The sequence below is a fragment of the Micropterus dolomieu genome, linkage group LG19, assembly GCF_021292245.1.
Source record: "Micropterus dolomieu isolate WLL.071019.BEF.003 ecotype Adirondacks linkage group LG19, ASM2129224v1, whole genome shotgun sequence".
Taxonomy (NCBI): domain Eukaryota; kingdom Metazoa; phylum Chordata; class Actinopteri; order Centrarchiformes; family Centrarchidae; genus Micropterus; species Micropterus dolomieu.
In genome coordinates, this window is record NC_060168.1 from 19,775,393 (window position 1) to 19,792,254 (window position 16,862).

General features: G+C 38.9%; 2 protein-coding genes across 4 annotated transcripts; both read right to left on the minus strand.

The window, feature by feature from the left end:
- Positions 1 to 21: 21 nt before the first annotated feature.
- atl3 (atlastin 3) lies at positions 22 to 12,589 on the minus strand. Of its 3 annotated transcripts, none has more exons than XR_006821812.1 (14): positions 10,629 to 10,798; positions 8,938 to 9,160; positions 6,955 to 7,089; positions 6,215 to 6,319; positions 6,094 to 6,144; positions 5,800 to 5,856; positions 5,590 to 5,682; positions 5,372 to 5,510; positions 5,141 to 5,268; positions 5,003 to 5,059; positions 4,840 to 4,911; positions 4,418 to 4,612; positions 3,979 to 4,216; positions 22 to 2,352 (listed from the first exon to the last, which is right to left on the minus strand). XR_006821812.1 is itself a non-coding variant. In XM_046030370.1 (14 exons), the coding sequence occupies exons 2-14, from the start codon at positions 9,139 to 9,141 to the stop codon at positions 2,290 to 2,292; spliced, it is 1,536 nt and encodes a 511-aa protein (XP_045886326.1). In that variant the 5' UTR covers positions 9,142 to 9,160; positions 12,482 to 12,589; the 3' UTR covers positions 22 to 2,289. The 3 variants fall into 3 exon arrangements, 2 of the variants coding, with proteins under 2 accessions (XP_045886326.1, XP_045886325.1); XM_046030370.1 differs by lacking the exon at positions 10,629 to 10,798 and adding an exon at positions 12,482 to 12,589 and having other exon boundaries at positions 3,979 to 4,218; positions 4,421 to 4,612; XM_046030369.1 differs by having other exon boundaries at positions 3,979 to 4,218; positions 4,421 to 4,612; positions 10,629 to 10,794.
- Positions 11,258 to 15,948, minus strand: si:ch211-145o7.3 (forkhead box protein N2). Its single transcript, XM_046030371.1, has 5 exons — positions 15,812 to 15,948; positions 14,382 to 15,026; positions 13,974 to 14,095; positions 13,470 to 13,525; positions 11,258 to 12,820 (listed from the first exon to the last, which is right to left on the minus strand). Exons 2-5 carry the CDS (start codon positions 15,012 to 15,014, stop codon positions 12,468 to 12,470), a joined length of 1,164 nt encoding a protein of 387 aa, XP_045886327.1. The 5' UTR covers positions 15,015 to 15,026; positions 15,812 to 15,948; the 3' UTR covers positions 11,258 to 12,467.
- Between the last annotated feature and the right edge of the window lie 914 nt (positions 15,949 to 16,862).

Genomic DNA, 16,862 nt, shown 5'->3' on the forward strand with positions numbered 1-16,862 from the left:
GGAAAAGATTGGAAAGATGCATTAACAGTTTCAAGCTTTGTTTATTCTTTTAAAAAAACTGCATTTCTCAAGTCAAGGCCACCATAGCCCTGCAAGAGATTACATTAACCGTTACCACAATATTGCATGCATTTATTTACTTTTGGAACAAGCTGTGTGCAAAAAGCACCAAAGAGGAGGGGAAGAGCAACAATAAGTGCATGAAAAAAAGAACTTGAAGTTTCCTCCTCTTGTGGAAAGGTACAGAAATGGAATGTGCAAAGTGAGGGTCAAAAATCTTGCGACTGAGAAAGTCTCTCATCCTCCAAATTTCCACATTTTCTCCTTTGGCCCTGTATACTTAAATCGTACACCTACAGTGTCATGGAAGATATGGTTAGTTGTTGAAGTGCACAATGTAAAACCTGTATAGACTACAGGATGCTACTTTCGCTCTCAGGTCACACAGTCTTGTTGCATTTAGAAGGCTCATTTCACTAAACTAAATTTTGCCATTCCACTTCCCCAATCTAATTTCTCTAAAAGAACCTGCATTTATTTTGATATTCAGAAATGTAGGGCATGGTTGCAAACAATCCTTTATTCCAATGCCTGATTCATTCCGAGTTGGCCTGAGAAGCCCCGCTTGGTCCCACAAAGAAAAACTAAAACCTAATCAATCCATGGTGTAGTCAAATCTTTTTAATTCCCTGTATGATTGATTTTTCAAAGACTCGGCTGATTGGTTAAATGGCTGCAGGTAAATGAGGACCAAAGAAACAAGTCAGCCCACATTTATTATTTGTCCTTGTCTGTCACATGGTTATTTATTATATAATATGCTACCATTACGTGGAAGTCATTTGACGCAAAGCTCTGACTCTCAATACTTTCAAGCCGATAGTGATTATTTAATCAGAAACCAAATATTTGTCATATTCAAAAAAAAGAAATTTAACATTGACCAAGTTTTCTTATACAGTTTACTAAGTACAAAGTTTAGATGAAAACCTTTGTGGAGAATGAATAAAAACTGTGAAATAGTCGACAAATGGCTGCAGCCAGATCATCAATGTGAACTCGATAAACTGCTAATGAGTGTTTTCACAGCAGAGCTTATAGCAGAGGCTAAGAATGGTTGGTGAGTGTGTTATGCAGGGAATAATTTCTCACAAGCATACTCACATTACTACATGTTAAGGATTTTGACAACCACCAAATTTGATCAGAATCTGTCCACGTGCTGCTGAAAATAGACACATGTACAAACGGGGACAGCACTCAGTCACATTTCCTTTAGATTTCTACTGCTTACATTTCTGTCTTTCTATTTAAACATCCTGCTTGTTTATTTGTTCCATGCATGTTTAACACTGAGTATATTTAATAACTGAGGTTTGAAGTGATGACTACAATGCCAATGCATAATTCAAATATTTAAAGTGAACTCTACGGCTGACTGGTTGCTAGTTTTATTATATTGGAAGTTCAACACCTGTCAGTATTACAATGTTTTATCTTTGGAGTTGGAAAGTTTTGCTAATTATAAGTTTCTATGTATAATTTCTAGTATATTGTATCAAAATCTATAAAGTCTAAGACATTTCCATCAAGGAATAAATGGTAAAGCACAGAAACCAGTGAGATTCACCCAAACTCCCATTACATGCAGCCTCCCAAAATATACTGTGCTATACAGAAAGTGCGTATCCTCTTATGGAAATACTAGTTTATATCAAATATAAAGCAAATCCCCAAAAAGAATGGAATGTTTTCAAGGCCACAAAGTAAAAAAATATAGCCACAAACAAATATGTATAAATGTATAAGCTATAAAGCCAGCACTTTTGCTTTTAAAAAGGTAATAAGATATACTGCAGAAGCTTTGGCTGAAGCACACCCTGACTACCCCTCTCTGAACAAAATTACAGCCAAGAAAGATCCATTCAGCTGAAATAGAAAATATGTAAGTGTTTTGTAAGTTTAAAGGTAAACATCAACTTGTCTCTTAAGACCGATTGTAAACTTGTAAAATGAGTGTCAATTAAAGACAAGAAGTATCAATAAGAGGGATTGGGTTGGTTTAACTCCCTGCTCCAGTCACCTTTATATGAGCCTGGAGTTTAACAGGCAGAGGAACCTGCATAATAAAGATGCTGGTGAATTGGCATCATGTTTTATACCATGTGCCAATGTAGTTCAGCTGCATGTTTGTTCCAATGGGTGGCATGATAAGGCTTTAGTGCTGAATGTGTGCTTGTGTTGTGCTCTGGTTGCATTGCATCGAGATTATGAAGGTTCAGAGGTCCTCTAACGAGATTTCTTCTGGTGACCAATGCTTGTACTTCTTGACTTGTTCAACACCACGGTGGCCTGAAAACAGAGAAAAGGGAAAGACAATTAATTTGACTGCGTCATGTTTCTCACCACATTTGTTGACTTCCGTTTTCTATGTTGTGGTTAATTCACTGAAACCTCTCAGCCGCACTTGTAATATTTTTAAACACAAAGTGGGTTCACTCACTTCAAACCACTTCTGGTTTCAAAACACAAACCTCCTACTATATTGCTCTGCTAGCTAACCATACAATTGCGATTTAATATGATAAGTGGGATTAGTTAGTCGTCCCAAATCACATTTGATTGGATACATTTATGTAATGACCTCGGAGTTCAAGATGAGTCAATCAAAATATTTTTATCTTTTAGAAGAAGAGGGGGAAAAAAAAACCCATATATATATATATATATATATATATATATATGGTTTTTATATATATATGTTTTATAGCAGGTTTTCAACTTCTCTCTCTAGCTCTGTTTCTTTCCATACAACAACTTCTGTCACTTTGTGTCAACAACTGAGTACAACACTTCAATGTCTTCCAGGAGTGACTGCCTGAAAGGGTGTGGCATTATTCCCATATTTAAACTATCATCTCGTCTCACCCCTCTCCATGATGGCAGCCTTTGTAGCGTGGCTACAGACATCTGCTTTCTTTTTGCTTGGCCAGTACAAACTTTTTTTTTTTACCCAGCACACGCCTGCCTTAAAAGAAAACTCCAACAATTTAGCATTACTCTCCTATACCATTGTCGGAGTCAAGATGACATCACTTGAGGCAATATGTCAGATTTTGTGCAGCTCCCTTTGGCGCAACAAAAGACTTGCACAACATTTTTCCACATATACAGTGGTATTCCCCAAGACTTGTAAACAGAGTTTGAGATGTAAAACTGTTGGACCTCCCCCCTTAAGTAAACAAATGTTTGCTATCAGTTCACCTTTTATAACTCTACATGGCATTCAAATATCAGTGTCAGTGTAGCTCAGTGTCTGTCAGCATTTTTCTGCATCCTTCTTGCCCAATTGAGCTGAAAATCGACTACTTAAGCTTTAAAGTACTTTCAAAAGGCAATTTTAGTATAAAAGAGGCTTTAAAACAGGTTGTTCGAGGCCAAATGAGCCACTAAAAAGACACTAAAAGATTATAGACACCGCAGTTGGCTAGCAAGTCACATGGTTAACCTCTTATTTCAGGTAGCCACATGGCCACATTCTTTGTTAGCTACACTCACAAGGTCTGAAATTACCGGACCTATAAATCAAGAAAAATCTGAGAAATGCTTAGCTTGCCTGTAAACTTTGCAGTGTTCCTTTGTGTTTCTCATGCTGCACTAGCAGCATATCCAAATTGAAACTATTATTTTGTTCATATCCAGTTTTTGTCACATAGTATGACTCTATAAACTAAAATGAACTTCCTAATATTATTTTTGTTACCAGTTTTTCACAGGTGAGTCAAAAGCTAGATTGCCCTAGGATTGCTGGATGCCAATTTTGTTTTTCCAACATCAACTGCTCCCTCTAGTGAGCTTAATAGGTAAATGCTTTGGGGAAAAAAGACCATAATGATGCAACTAAAAGCTGTAAAAGCCATATAGACAGACATCAGTTAACAATGAATTGACCTCTGCCACCAGCCCCATTATTCTCACCTGCTCCAGGACGACACCTGCAGCCTGGTCGATGGCTCCTCCGACAGTCCGGTATCGACCAGAGAAGCGGATGAAGGCCCACGTCAGCATTGACATCATGACCACACCCAGAGTACAGTCACACACCAAGGCGAAGGTAGACAGGCCAATGAAGAGCAACACGCCTGACAGCACATAGAGGAGGCACACCAAGACAAACAGAACTGCAGGTGTCCGGAAGGCGCTCAAGAGATTTTTTGACTTTTACAGCAAAGAGAAAAACAGATGGTTAAGAACATTTTTCAAATCATATGATTGCCAAAAACAGCAATGCATGCAATAATAATATACTTCAATAAAAATCATTCAAGAATGTTAAGCTCTGTATTTTAACGTCAAAAACTAAAATAATAATAAATAAATAGTTTATTGTATATATTGTGTGTATGGAATAGTTTCTTGCCTCATTGTGCTTGCTGTATGACTGCCACATGTCCTCCAGCTCCTGTTCCAGCTGTGCTTGGTAACGCTTACAAAAATCTTGTCCGCCCATCTTCTTGGTTGAGGAGAAGTTATGAAGAGCCTCTCCGAAAAAAAAGCGATGCTTTTCCTCCAGAGAGTCAGGAGACACATAGGGCAAGTCTCCCCCACACACCTTGGCAAAAAAAACAAAGACAAAAAGAGACTTAAGAAAAGAATGTTTGTAGTCGGAATTATTTGAACACTAGGAGTCATTTTTTTGTTAAAACATAACAGGATAATCAGTCCTTCCTCTGCTGATAAAAAAGGAAACAAATACTCTACTGATACAGAGGTTTCCATGTCCCACAATGCCAATGATGATCACAAAACAGAGTGTCTTTCACATTTAAGTGAACCCACCTTCTCCATATTCTTGTAATACTGATCTTTGGCTGCTGCCACGGCTGCCAGGTTGTTTGCCTCTGCTGTAGCCTGGTGAGACAAACAGGAATCTTAAAACACAAACAAGAGCAAGTCATAATTACCCATGCCCCCAGTTTACTTATGTTGATCCTGCACATACCATAAGCATCGTCTTTGGCTGCGGCAAGTCTTCTCCCTGGTAAATCTTGATGTAAGCCTGGTAAGGCAATAATTACAATATTAGATCTGAAAAACTGGTTTGGGTTTAGCAGGGAATCTCAGACAGAGAAGATGTTACCTTGAAGTACTCCAGCAAGCCCCGGCAGGTGACTTTGTTTCCATGTATTTCTTTCACAGCCAGACGATCCGGGTGCAGCAGTTTGGGAATGAGGCTCTTCAGCTGCTCTCTGAACTCCGAGGCCACGTCTGACAAAATAAATAGATCAAAACTTAGGACAGCACTCAAGTCTATTAGACATTCTGCTAAATACCAACCTTAAACGAAAAAAGTATGGAAAACAGATCTTACCCTTAAGCTGTCCCCGAAAAGCAGGGCTGGTGGCAACATTCAATCCAGGGTGAGGTAACAGGAAGCAAGAAATGCTGGTGAAGCATGAATGGATGTGCTGCCTCACTGTTTGCAGCTCCTCATGTTGGGTCACCTTAACCTTTCAAAAACGTAACGGAAAAGTAATCAGCCAAGTGTATTTATTATATTCGGCCAAATTAACAAGACAGAATAGGTACCTGTAATCTTTTATCCAGGAAATCACTGCCTCCTTTAAACCCGTACGCATATTCATAGGGAAAGCTCCAGTCCCTGATTAGGAACATCAAAGACTGTAGGAGGCAAAAGAAAAGTGTTCAAAACATTTTTTAATCAAACAGAGAAACAAAAGCAATCAGATAAACATCCAACATCAGCAACAATTTATCAATTCCTGTCGTTTTTCTTACCTGAAAGGGTTTCAGAAAGATCTCATCCATAGCAAGACGACCATACTCCGTGAACAGCTGTGAGGAGGAGGCAGATATTATGCAAAATTAATACTGACGCAAAACTCTAAGTGACATAACTGAAACACTTTTCTGTCACACGCAAAAAATCTTATTCCAAGACCTTTGTATTTCATAGTCTATGTCTTAAGAACATATAGTCTTAATCAGTTAGTTCTCTTAGGGGGAAATTTTCTAACATGCTTAATTGACCACATCAAACTGACATCATTGTCTATACTAATGTAAACAGACCTGTAGCTGCTGCAGATCGTCCTCTTGTATGTTCTGTGACAGATTGTAGATCTACAAAAGAGAAACTATGTAAGCAAACATTACATGATTAAATCAGTGATAATCAGAGGAGATCAGTCACCTGTATGGAACTTGTCATGGTGCTGAGGGCAAAGATGGTGGCACAATCCTTCACGGTGGACTGGTTATCAAAGGCTCCCTGAGTGTCCATCAACACTACTGCCACCTACAGGAGCACAAAGACGAGTATTATACGTGACATGAACGCTTGGCATGACCAGAGTTGGGATAAGAAAGAACACTCCGATTTGAATTAGAAATGTTGAAAAGATGTTTGCTTTTATTTATATTGAAAACATCCTTCAGATTACAAACAAATAAAAACAAAAGGTAAATTACATTACAGCTTATGGCTAGTGTCCCCCAAAATACATTTTACAATTATATTAAACAGAGAAGGAAAAAAAAAAAAGAGCAAATAATCACATTCAAGAACCTGAAACCGTAAAATGTTGCTTGATTAACATCTTAAATTATGAATCAACTATCTACTACTACTGTTGATAAATTTTCTATAGATCAACTATCCAATTAATCTCTCATTAGTAAGTCAGACTAACTAATGAGAGTTTAGTTTCATAGATGAAGAGTGAAAAGGTCAAAAAGAGGAGAGAATGGGATGAATTTTGAGGAAATAAAAATCAGTAAAAGAAAATTGTGACCCAAGTAAAATAAATATTTTAGTATAATTATAAACTAAGTTCTAAATACTAAACACTTTACTGTAGTTTTTCAGCAAACCTCCCACAACACACAGACCTACAAAAGGTCAATGAAGAAACACATAAATAGCGCATCTACCTCTGTCCCATCGCTCTTTTTTACAGGGAAAACTTCACTCCACAGCTGGATGCCTGTTGTCTCTGGTTCTGAACCCCCTCTCCAAGAAAATCCTGTCAGGGGCTCATCATTTTGACCCAGCCAGTTTTCATCACTCTGCAGAAATAAAAAACTGACTTTTAAGATCAGTCAGGGGCAAGCTGGGGCTTTTTTGTGAAACTCTGTGTATCCAAACCTTCTGACTAATTCAAAAATTGAAACATGCCTTGGCAGGTACTTCCAATTAAACTGAAGAATGAAGCAGAAATTTTACCCTTAAGTAGGAACGCACTGAAATGAAAATTCTTGGCCAATGCCGAAAATAATGAAACAAATTTGCCGAATACCGTACAAGTACATTCACATTTTTGCCATATTTATTTTACCATAGCATAAATTAAATAGTCAGAATGTGCTTTTTACTCAGTGTTTCCCACAGGATTTGGAGAGACTAAGGTGGGTGGGTCCGAGGCCCAAGAGGGTCTGGTAAAGTAAATTACATGTGTCCATTTACTTTTAATGGACACATGTAATATATTTTATGCTTACTGGTTGTTTGATACTTACTTTGTAAATATAATCCAATTAATCTTATTTCCATTCTGTATAGACACTTTATTTTGAAAACCAGACATTGTCACGTGTGTGTCCTCGCGCTAAATTCATCAAGTCCGACCCAATTTGTTAAATAATGTTGTATATGGCTCTCGTTTCACGTAACATGAAGACTTCATAGCCTCTCTTCAGGTAGGACTCTCATACTGCAACACTTGTCTTTGTAAAGAGAGAAACTGACAATTAAAGTCACCAACCTGCCTGTCAGCTCGCACTGGGCCGTTCCAGTTACCATAAAGGCTCAAATATGTGTGCACTCCAAATGTAGGTGCGGCTAGCTTAATGGCCTTCTCAGAAAGGAATGACAGAAACACTTAAAGCAGGTCAGACTGTTTGTTGCCTTTTCTAAAAGGTCAGCCACAGATGGAGTCGATGTGCTAGTAGACAATTCAGCAGAACAGTGTCTTTCTCAGAGACTTGAAAATGCTTCCACACTGCTTTGTCTTAAGTGCTATTTTTGGCTGATTAATTTCGGTGGCCGAACATCTGGTGCATCCCTACCCTTAAGTGTTAAATGAAACACCAGTTGTTATACATAATTTACAACATAAAAAGTATAAAGTGGACTGTAGACCCCAGTCAGGTCATAATTATCTCCTCAGCTTCTGTTCCTTCAGTTCTTTTGGATGCACTTGGTAGACGACAAAATTATGAAATGGTTGCCAACGTGCGGCCTTATGGCGGTACTACAGCAAAGGTAACGGGAGCTATTGCTATCGATGAAATTAATTAATAAACATATCAAATGCAATGCCAAGCATTATGCTATCTTACAAGATATGTAAAGAAAAAACAAACTCATGGTATTCACTTAGACTCCACTCCTTAAGCTGATGATACACGGAGCAACATTTAGAGGAATGTTGTTGGGCAATGTTGTCGTCAATGGTAATGAGTAAAGATTACTACTGTAATACCCCCACCCGTTGACCCGCCACCCCGATCTGCCGCTATCCGTTCAAAACATAGTTGGACTTGGCGCCAGGAACATTGCCCAGCAGCACTGCTCAAAAAGGTGCCCCGTGTATCATCAGCTTTAGTGACTAAATTCTCAGTTATCATCAAACTAGTTAGATCACATGTTAGAGGAGGGATGTGGCACAGCTGCATAAAGGTTTTCATTCCAACCACTTAGTGATTTTCCAGATTATCACACCTCCAACACAACATTAGTCAGCATCACCTGCTGTTACCTCCTTGCTATAAAGCATGTATTAGTCAACATGAAAATATTCCAGATTCAAAAAAGTCCTCCCTAGGTAAGTAATGTTGGCCTCTGAGTCCTGTAAACAGATATGGGAGTGAGACATAAGGCCCAGCATTGAAAGATCATGTTGCAGTGTGACTCACCTGTCTGTATAAGTAACGAAGCATGAAATCAAGCAGGAAGCTCTTTCCCTTTCTGAAGGCTCCAGCCACTGACAGGACCACCACATGTTTGTCTCGGACCTTGGGAGCCAACAGAACCTGAGCTAAAGCCTTTGTGTCCAAAGCAAAAGAGTGATTCTCCTTACACACTGTGACGATCTGAACTGGGCCTGGTTCACTCCGCATCCTTAAGAGGTACTGGTCACTGTGTAATATCACAGACAAAAAGATCAGGTTGATATTAGCAGGGAAAGCACAATTTTAGGGCTGAAACTTGTGAGTATTTTTAATTATGGATTTATCTGTCCATATTTTGTCTTTAACTTGTCACAAAAAGTGAAAAATGTCAAACTAACAGTCCACACCACCAAACAAATATTAATGTACAATGACAAGAAGCACAGAAAAGCAGCAAATCATCACATTTCAGAAACTGGGAATAGTATATCTTTTACTTTTAATCCATGTATGGTTCGTTCTTCGTTTCAAAACCAAATCCGAAAAAACAAACAAAATAAGTTGTTGGCACCCTTACATTATGTTATGCCTAAAATTTATGAACTAATGGTAAAATATTATTCTGAGCAACCATGGCACATGACGGTTTTCCAAATCTGAAGTGAACATCACCAGAACAGAAACTATTCAAAATAAATTGGTCACAAGAAACTAACGGAAAATAATCAATAATGTCAGTAGCCATTAGTTGTAGAACTAAAGGACAAATTCCTGGAAGATAACTACTAAAAATTACAACTGATTTTCTTTCCATCTTCACTAAGATATGACATTTGGACAGTCAAAGCTGTTTACTTACTAAGTTGCATTTCGTTTGCGCTAAAAGAAAAACCAGACTAGCACTGATCCTTCCATCAGACATAATTTTTATCTCTGTGTAAAGCTGTGGGATAATCGTATGGGTGTCATGCTGCTTTGCCTCCAGCTACAGTGGATCCAGCATTCTCTGCAGAACACTGTCCATTTTAGCTGCTTCAAAGGCCTTCATTGTTGTTGCTTTCTGAGGAGGACGTCCTCTCCCGTGATGAGACGGGGAGGAGCTTTCATAAAAGGTTATAAATAACCAAAAGCTCTCTCCCTTCACACATACGCTAAACACCTTAAGGGTGTGGCATTCAGCAGCAGCAGCAGCAGCAGCATGCCAGGCATTTCTGAGCAGTGGAAAAAAAAAAAAGCTTTGACACCACATCATGTTTTGTTATCTGTCTGCACTTTGTTGTAAGCAAGTAAAGCATGAGATAAACTTAAGTGTGCAGTACCTTCTTTATAATTAATATTGCAACTGCCAATTAACGCCGCCCGCGACGTTAGCTAACAGCTACGTGGGCAGTAAAGTTCCCCGGACCAGTAAGGCTATGGCTAAGCTAAAGAGATCTCTAACGTTAACATAAATAACAGTTACAGATAAATTCAACAAGCTCAATAGAAACAAAAAACCTTAACTACTGATGTGTTATCGTACCAGTTAGCGGCTGTAGCTAACTCAACGGTCTGTCTGCATGTACTCTCACAAAAACGTTAGCTAACGCGTGTCTGTTAGTTGTCAAAGCAAACAAGTGTTAAGAAAAATCTTTAATAAGTATAACGTTAGCCCGGACTAGCTTAAACATAACTTATCTCATTGCGTTAGCTCCCGTTTTGCAATGCAATGTTACCTTTGGTGTCTTCAAACGGCTTCAACACAATCACAAAAGAGTCAAGACACCACTGAAAGGTGACTTTTTTTTACCCTGGCATGAAAACAAAACACAATAACTTTTTCTTCTTCTTCTATGGTCTTCAGAGGAGCGATAACTTTTTTCCCCGCACCACGAAACTCAAACGTCCGCTTTCAGCTCGCGCAAAGTCCTATGGGAAATGTAGTTTTGGTGTGGCCTCGTGCTTGTACTTCAATCTGTCAATGAACTACGTTACCCGAGGTGCCAAATCTGCCTCATTGCTACGGGAAATGTAGTTTATAACGTAAACGTATCGAATACGGAAGTATCAGATAATTAATGTAAAACAGATAAGGTTGCTTTGCGTATACGCAAATATTTTTCCGAAAGAGTTATGCTTTTGAAAAATACACTGTGGCTTAAGAACAGGTTTTTGTTTGAGGACAAACCGTGTATCTATCTAACAGAGTGTAGTCCAGTGAGATGCGGTCGTTACGCCCCCTACTGGTTTAATTTACAACATCCATAGATGGTGAAGATAGCCAAACGTACCCTATAACAATTTATACGGTGTAAACTGTAATGCAACCAAAGCTTCTATGTTGTCTTAACATAAAAACGGGCTGTTTTAATTCACAAGAACAGCATGATTTATTTGTTAGATTACAAAATCTAAAGCTTTTGAAAATACATAACAATACATACAATTTACAAACAGAAATTCAGTGTGTCCAGAAATGTAAAGTGGTTCAAATGGCAGTGAGTTCATCTTAAATTTTATTCTTCATTCCTGATAGAAGGCAACTTAACTTAGCGTAGAAGCTAATTTCTAGCTGTTTAAATTCACAGAAAACTAAAAGCCATTCAGTAACATATCATGTACATAAAATCAACTCCAGCAAACATGATCTGAAGAATGACGATGGGTGTAAAGAAATTAACTAGAAATAAAATTGGAAGTACTTATATTATTGTAATTAAGTAGAGCTTTCCTACTTTTTGAGTGCAATCTACAATTATAACTACATTATAAATTAAATATAGTTTAATAAAGTATTATACTCAACTACTTTTAGAAAGACAGCGTTTTCAGAAAAAACTACAGTAACAGTGTTAAGTGGGCAGGATATTCGACATAAGTTTGTTTGTTTTGAAAAAGTTTTTTACTCATGAAAATCTTCTTATAAAGAAAAGACATATTCATATTAAATAGTAATAGAGTGCACTGCTTAGTGTAGTCCTCAAAAGAGCTATTTTTGTACTTTAGATTTCAACGCTATTTAAATTTTACTTTAACTTGGGAAACATCAAGAAACAATACTTTAACTAGAGTTGGAAGTACTCCTTTCACCCCTGAGAATGAACTTAATGTGTCAAAAAAGTCTGTCCGTATTGTACTGAAGACCATACTCTATTAATACTTTTTCCTCGGTTTAAAAATCTCAGAGAATAATCCTGTCAGTTTTGTTCAGTGTAACATTACACTCTCAAGTCTGTGTCCAGGTTGTGGTTGTATGGTGTGGTCTGGTGGTAAATTCAACTTCTGCATTGAAAGTGCCTGAATACATGGGAAGTAATGTGATCCATAGTCTTGTTAGTCCATCAAAAAGTTGATCTACTGTATATTTTCACCTACAACTACAAAACAATATGTAAGCCTTAGGGCAGTGTCATCGTTTCAGGAAGAAGTAGCCGAATCTCTAAACATCATCACTCCATCCATTATCACTTAAGACTTCAAAACATAAATCCCCATTTATGTTGGTTCGTTGGAGTATTTGCTTACAATAGATTGAAACCTTGCATCAGTTGTGATTGTTAAATGGCTAAATAACATTAATATCCGCCACCTGCTAAGTCCAGCAGTGACCCAGCAGCCTCCTGGGCCTCGGCATCGAGCTGAAGGATCTCCACAGTCTCCAGGTCCAATTCTGTGTCACCTGGCAGCACCAGATACTGGTACTGTTGAGACTGGTAATAGTGTAACTCGATGTACCCACTGTCTGACAGTGGGTCCTTCTCCATCTCCCCGCTGACCTCGTCCTGCTGGTATTCAACCGACTCCATGGTGACAAGCTCCTCGTGATCTGGGGTCAAAGGGCATGGTGGGTTGTCAGAGAAACTTGGGTTATCATTGGTGAAGGTTTGAGGTGAGGGCGTGGAGAGGAGGAGGTTGTGAGAAAGAGGATCTGTGTGGGGGAAAAAAACATAAAAGTAGGAAATTACATCATAGTGTTCATTTGTTGGGGTTGCAATGGTGGAGTGGATAAGACACATGCCTTTCTTATAAGAGCCCCGGTTCGATTCCCACCGTGACACATCCACCAATGTATCCCTAAGCAAGACACTTAACCCTTAGTTGCTCCAGGGGCGAGGGACCTCTGACATGTATAGCAATTGTAAGTCACTCTGGATAAAAAGTGTCAGCTAAATTAGTAATTATTATAAGCAGAAAATAAGACGTTAATATTAATAACTTGTTTTCATACAGGCACATGCACTTGTCAGATTCTTCAGTGAGCATGTGACCAAATAGCGCATATGCTTGGATATAAAACGAGGGGACAAAAAAGGGGACTACGCTAGGCTTCTGCTGGTTTGCCATTTAATGGAAGGTTGTTGCTGTGACAACACAACAGAAACACAGGAACAATGCTGCATGGTGAGAAAAGCTGCATGGAGGGCAAAAAGCTACAGGTAATAAAAGTGTCACAGAGAGCTGTTACACCATTGATAAAACATTGTAAACTGAAAGAAATTCATAAAGGGTGAAATATGTAAGTTCTTGTGCTAATTAAGTGACATGCGCCTGCTGTGAGACGCCTCATCATCACTGACCTGAGATTTCCAAAGAGTCGCACACTGCAGGCACCCCAAATTCAGCTCCTTCCAACCTGCACACAACACGGCAAGATAGTTAGACAGCAACATAAATATAGGGTGGAGTAAATATGCAAGTAAATATTTGGTATTTTCCCCCCTCAGATAAGTTACGTAAACGATTATCAAAGTCAACTAATTGATTAATCGAGTAATCACATCACCACTAATACTACTTTTGTCTATTATCTAAGAGTTAGTGAACATAAAATTTAACTTCTCCACTTTTGGTAATCAATCATAAAGTAAATATAGTAAACCAAACAATCGCTTGTTCCAACTTCCAGCTTCACAAATGTAAGGAGCTTTGATTTTATACTGTATCTGGATCATTTGAACAATTTCTAATTTCTGACAGCTGCTCAGACTAAATAAGCTGTCTGTAACTTTTAATTTACAGAGTTAAAGATTAGTTAATGAAAACTGTTGTTAGTTGCAGACGTAAGGTGTGATTATACTCACAGTGCAGGCTTGTTTAACAAATTGCTGTTGGTGCTGTGATAACTGTGGGTCTTCTTTAGCACCTCGAGGAGCACCGACCGATACTCTGGACACACACACCACAGCGATCCTTTCCCCACTGACTGAAACAAATATACAAAACCTACCGTAACATTCAAACTGCCACGGCAAATGCAAATATCTTAATCATAAGCAAAACTGAAATAATTATAATATTTTCCCTGTAAGGCAGTTTAATGCTACCTTGACTACAGAGCAGCACATCTGTATTCAGTGTGTTGCTAAAGGACATTTCAGTGGGATGGATGCTTTCAGATGTGGATGCTTTCCTATAATTTAAGCACAGTAACTTTACTTGCTACATGACCCTCAACAAAGGTCTCTCAATGTGGTAAACATGAGTCTAACCTGGCTCTTGTCCCTCTGAATGCGACGGAAACTCTTGCTCAGGGACAGGTTGTGTCTGACGGAATTCCTCCATCCTCCAGATGCTGTCCTGTAGTATGGGAAATTTTTCACAATCCATTCGTAGATGTCCTTCACTGGAAGCCTCTTCTCAGGTGAGTCTTCTAATGCCATGAAAATCAGACTACTGAAGGAGTACGGCGGCTTGGACGAGGAAGGAGGAGGAGGTCGGGCCGGTGCGGAGGACTCTAGCTGGGGCAGTGGTGTCATTTTATGAAGGGGCTGCAGTGGGAGTAGGTTGCCCCTCTGATGCAGCCAGCTGAGGCAGGTTAGGTCATCTTGGTCAGATATGTTTGCGGGGCTGAGGCATTGTATGTTTTCTTCTTCTAGGCACTGAGACTCAGTGCAGTGCGAAAGGGCGGAGGAAGAGTGCGTAGACTCTGCTGTTGCTGGAGAAAGTGAGGTAGGGGACGAGGGGAATGAAATAGGCGAAAGTGGGAGTGAAAGACAGCCATTTGAGCAGGTCTCCTGCAGCGAGGAAGAAAAAGGCAAGGACCCTCCGAAAGTGGTAGGACATGGTGGCAGTGTGTGAGAGCTATTCTCCATCTCTCTCCCAGAAGGAAACTTCCAGGTCATTCAGCTATACTACTGAGAGAGATCACAGGAATCAATCAAGGTAATGAAGTTACTTTTATATGAATGATGAATGTAATCTGGATTAAAAGTGAGCAATTTTGCACAGAACTGAAATCAAGTCAGTTTTATCTTATTTACCCCAAATTACAAACTTACACATCTGTACAGCAACTTTAAGGAAAAACTCCCCAAAACTCTGCCAGAGCAGACAGAAATGCAGTACGTCGTTTGTACAGAGTGGACAGAAATACTAATGAAAAGTAAACCGTACTTCCTTTCAAAACAGACACATGCAGGGTAACTACTCCAGGTTCGTTTTAACTCCAAATTTTCAGGCTAAAATTGCTGATGGAATATGATGGAGAAAATAAAAATAGGTACTCAACAGCTTGATTTAGTTAAATGTTAGCTGAGCATCCACCAGCAATGTTCAAAGTCCACTTAGATCGGGTGACATCTCCCGTTTTAAAAAACGCAAAACGTGGCCAGTGGACAGGTGGAGGTCTCTTAGAAAGTCATTGTTGCTCGTAGCTATACATACTGAAGGTGCGCTGGCATCGATTAAACAATCTAAACTAACTGGTAAATAAGTAGTCCAGGCTAATAATGTAAAATCACATTTATAACACTCTGAGAGTTTGTATGTGAAGCCACATGGCTGTACAACGCAGTTCAGTGGGCAAATGGCGGAACAATATAAAGTTTCATTTAGTCAAGATAGCCGCCTTTTCCTTTCACAGGTAACCCACTCGCTGACATTAGCTAGTGCTTCAAATGCATATTAACTAGTTACTCACCAAATTACCAAAACGATAATTCTGGCAGAATGCAGAGCTCCTAAAATGTCTCTAAACCACGTCGTTCATAAGTTAAAGGTGAAATTCTGGTGTTCAAAACCAGAACCGGAGTCGGACACCTCTCCGTGTTGTGTTGCCCTGCGAGGTTTCCATGGAAACGAAAAAGACGCTTTGCAGTCAGCGCGCTCTCAGGCGCGTTCACAGGCGCACCGACTCACAACAGGACAGGCGCGCTCCCGCATCGATACAAGCTCACAACGGGATAGTATAATAATAAATGCAATACTCCAATGTGAAATACCTCTTTAAGTATTAAGAAAACAAGTAGAAACAGTAGTAAAATGATATGTACCAACTTTTCAGTGGTGAGAGAAGTATTCACATTGTTTTACTGAAGTAAAAGCAGTTTAAAAATACTGTTTCAAAGATAAAGTCCTACATTTATACTAGTACACTTAAGTAAATGCTTGTCATTAGTAAACTTTTGCCATCATGACTTGTGACACTGTTATGTATTAAACTACTGATCCATCAATGTCTAAGCAGCCTTTTAATGTTGTAGTTGGTCAAGGCTGGACCAATTCTAACTTTTTTATACAGTTTGGTGGTTTAATCAATACAAATGCATATTTTACAAGCTTGTAATTTGTGTGTAAAATCTGAATCTGCAAAGTGACTTATGACTATACATTTCAACCAAATGTAGCAGCAGTGAATTAGTACATTTTTCTGTGAGATCTAGTGAAGTTCAAGTATAAAGCAATCCTTAAGTGCATGTAGCCCTAACTAAAATTCCACAACCACAAATAGCCTACTGAGGGCTGATTTTTGCTCTAGTCATTTATGAGCCTACAATGACTGCATTCAATTTAATTAAATTCAGCGCCAATTCACAACAGTCATCTTATTGCGCTTCTCATGTAGAGCAGGTCTAGACCTGCATGTTTACTGCTGGTATGCTATGACATTGTAATTACATATAACCACAAATGACACTTATTGGATAGTAGAGTCAAATTGACACTATGGAGTAAACCTAAATTCTTTTAAA

Excerpts from the sequence above, each read along its gene's own strand:
- atl3 (XM_046030370.1), bottom strand. The coding sequence starts at position 9,141 with ATGCGGAGTGAACCAGGCCCAGTTCAGATCGTCACAGTGTGTAAGGAG. Across the intron at positions 6,145-6,214 it reads CCATGACAAGTTCCATACAG|ATCTACAATCTGTCACAGAA; the intron begins GTGACTGATCTC and ends TCTCTTTTGTAG. Across the intron at positions 5,511-5,589 it reads TCCTGGATAAAAGATTACAG|GTTAAGGTGACCCAACATGA; the intron begins GTACCTATTCTG and ends CGTTTTTGAAAG.
- si:ch211-145o7.3 (XM_046030371.1), bottom strand. The coding sequence starts at position 15,014 with ATGACCTGGAAGTTTCCTTCTGGGAGAGAGATGGAGAATAGCTCTCAC. Across the intron at positions 14,096-14,381 it reads TTCAGAGGGACAAGAGCCAG|TCAGTGGGGAAAGGATCGCT; the intron begins GTTAGACTCATG and ends TATTTGTTTCAG. Across the intron at positions 13,526-13,973 it reads TTGTTAAACAAGCCTGCACT|GTTGGAAGGAGCTGAATTTG; the intron begins GTGAGTATAATC and ends TGTTGTGTGCAG.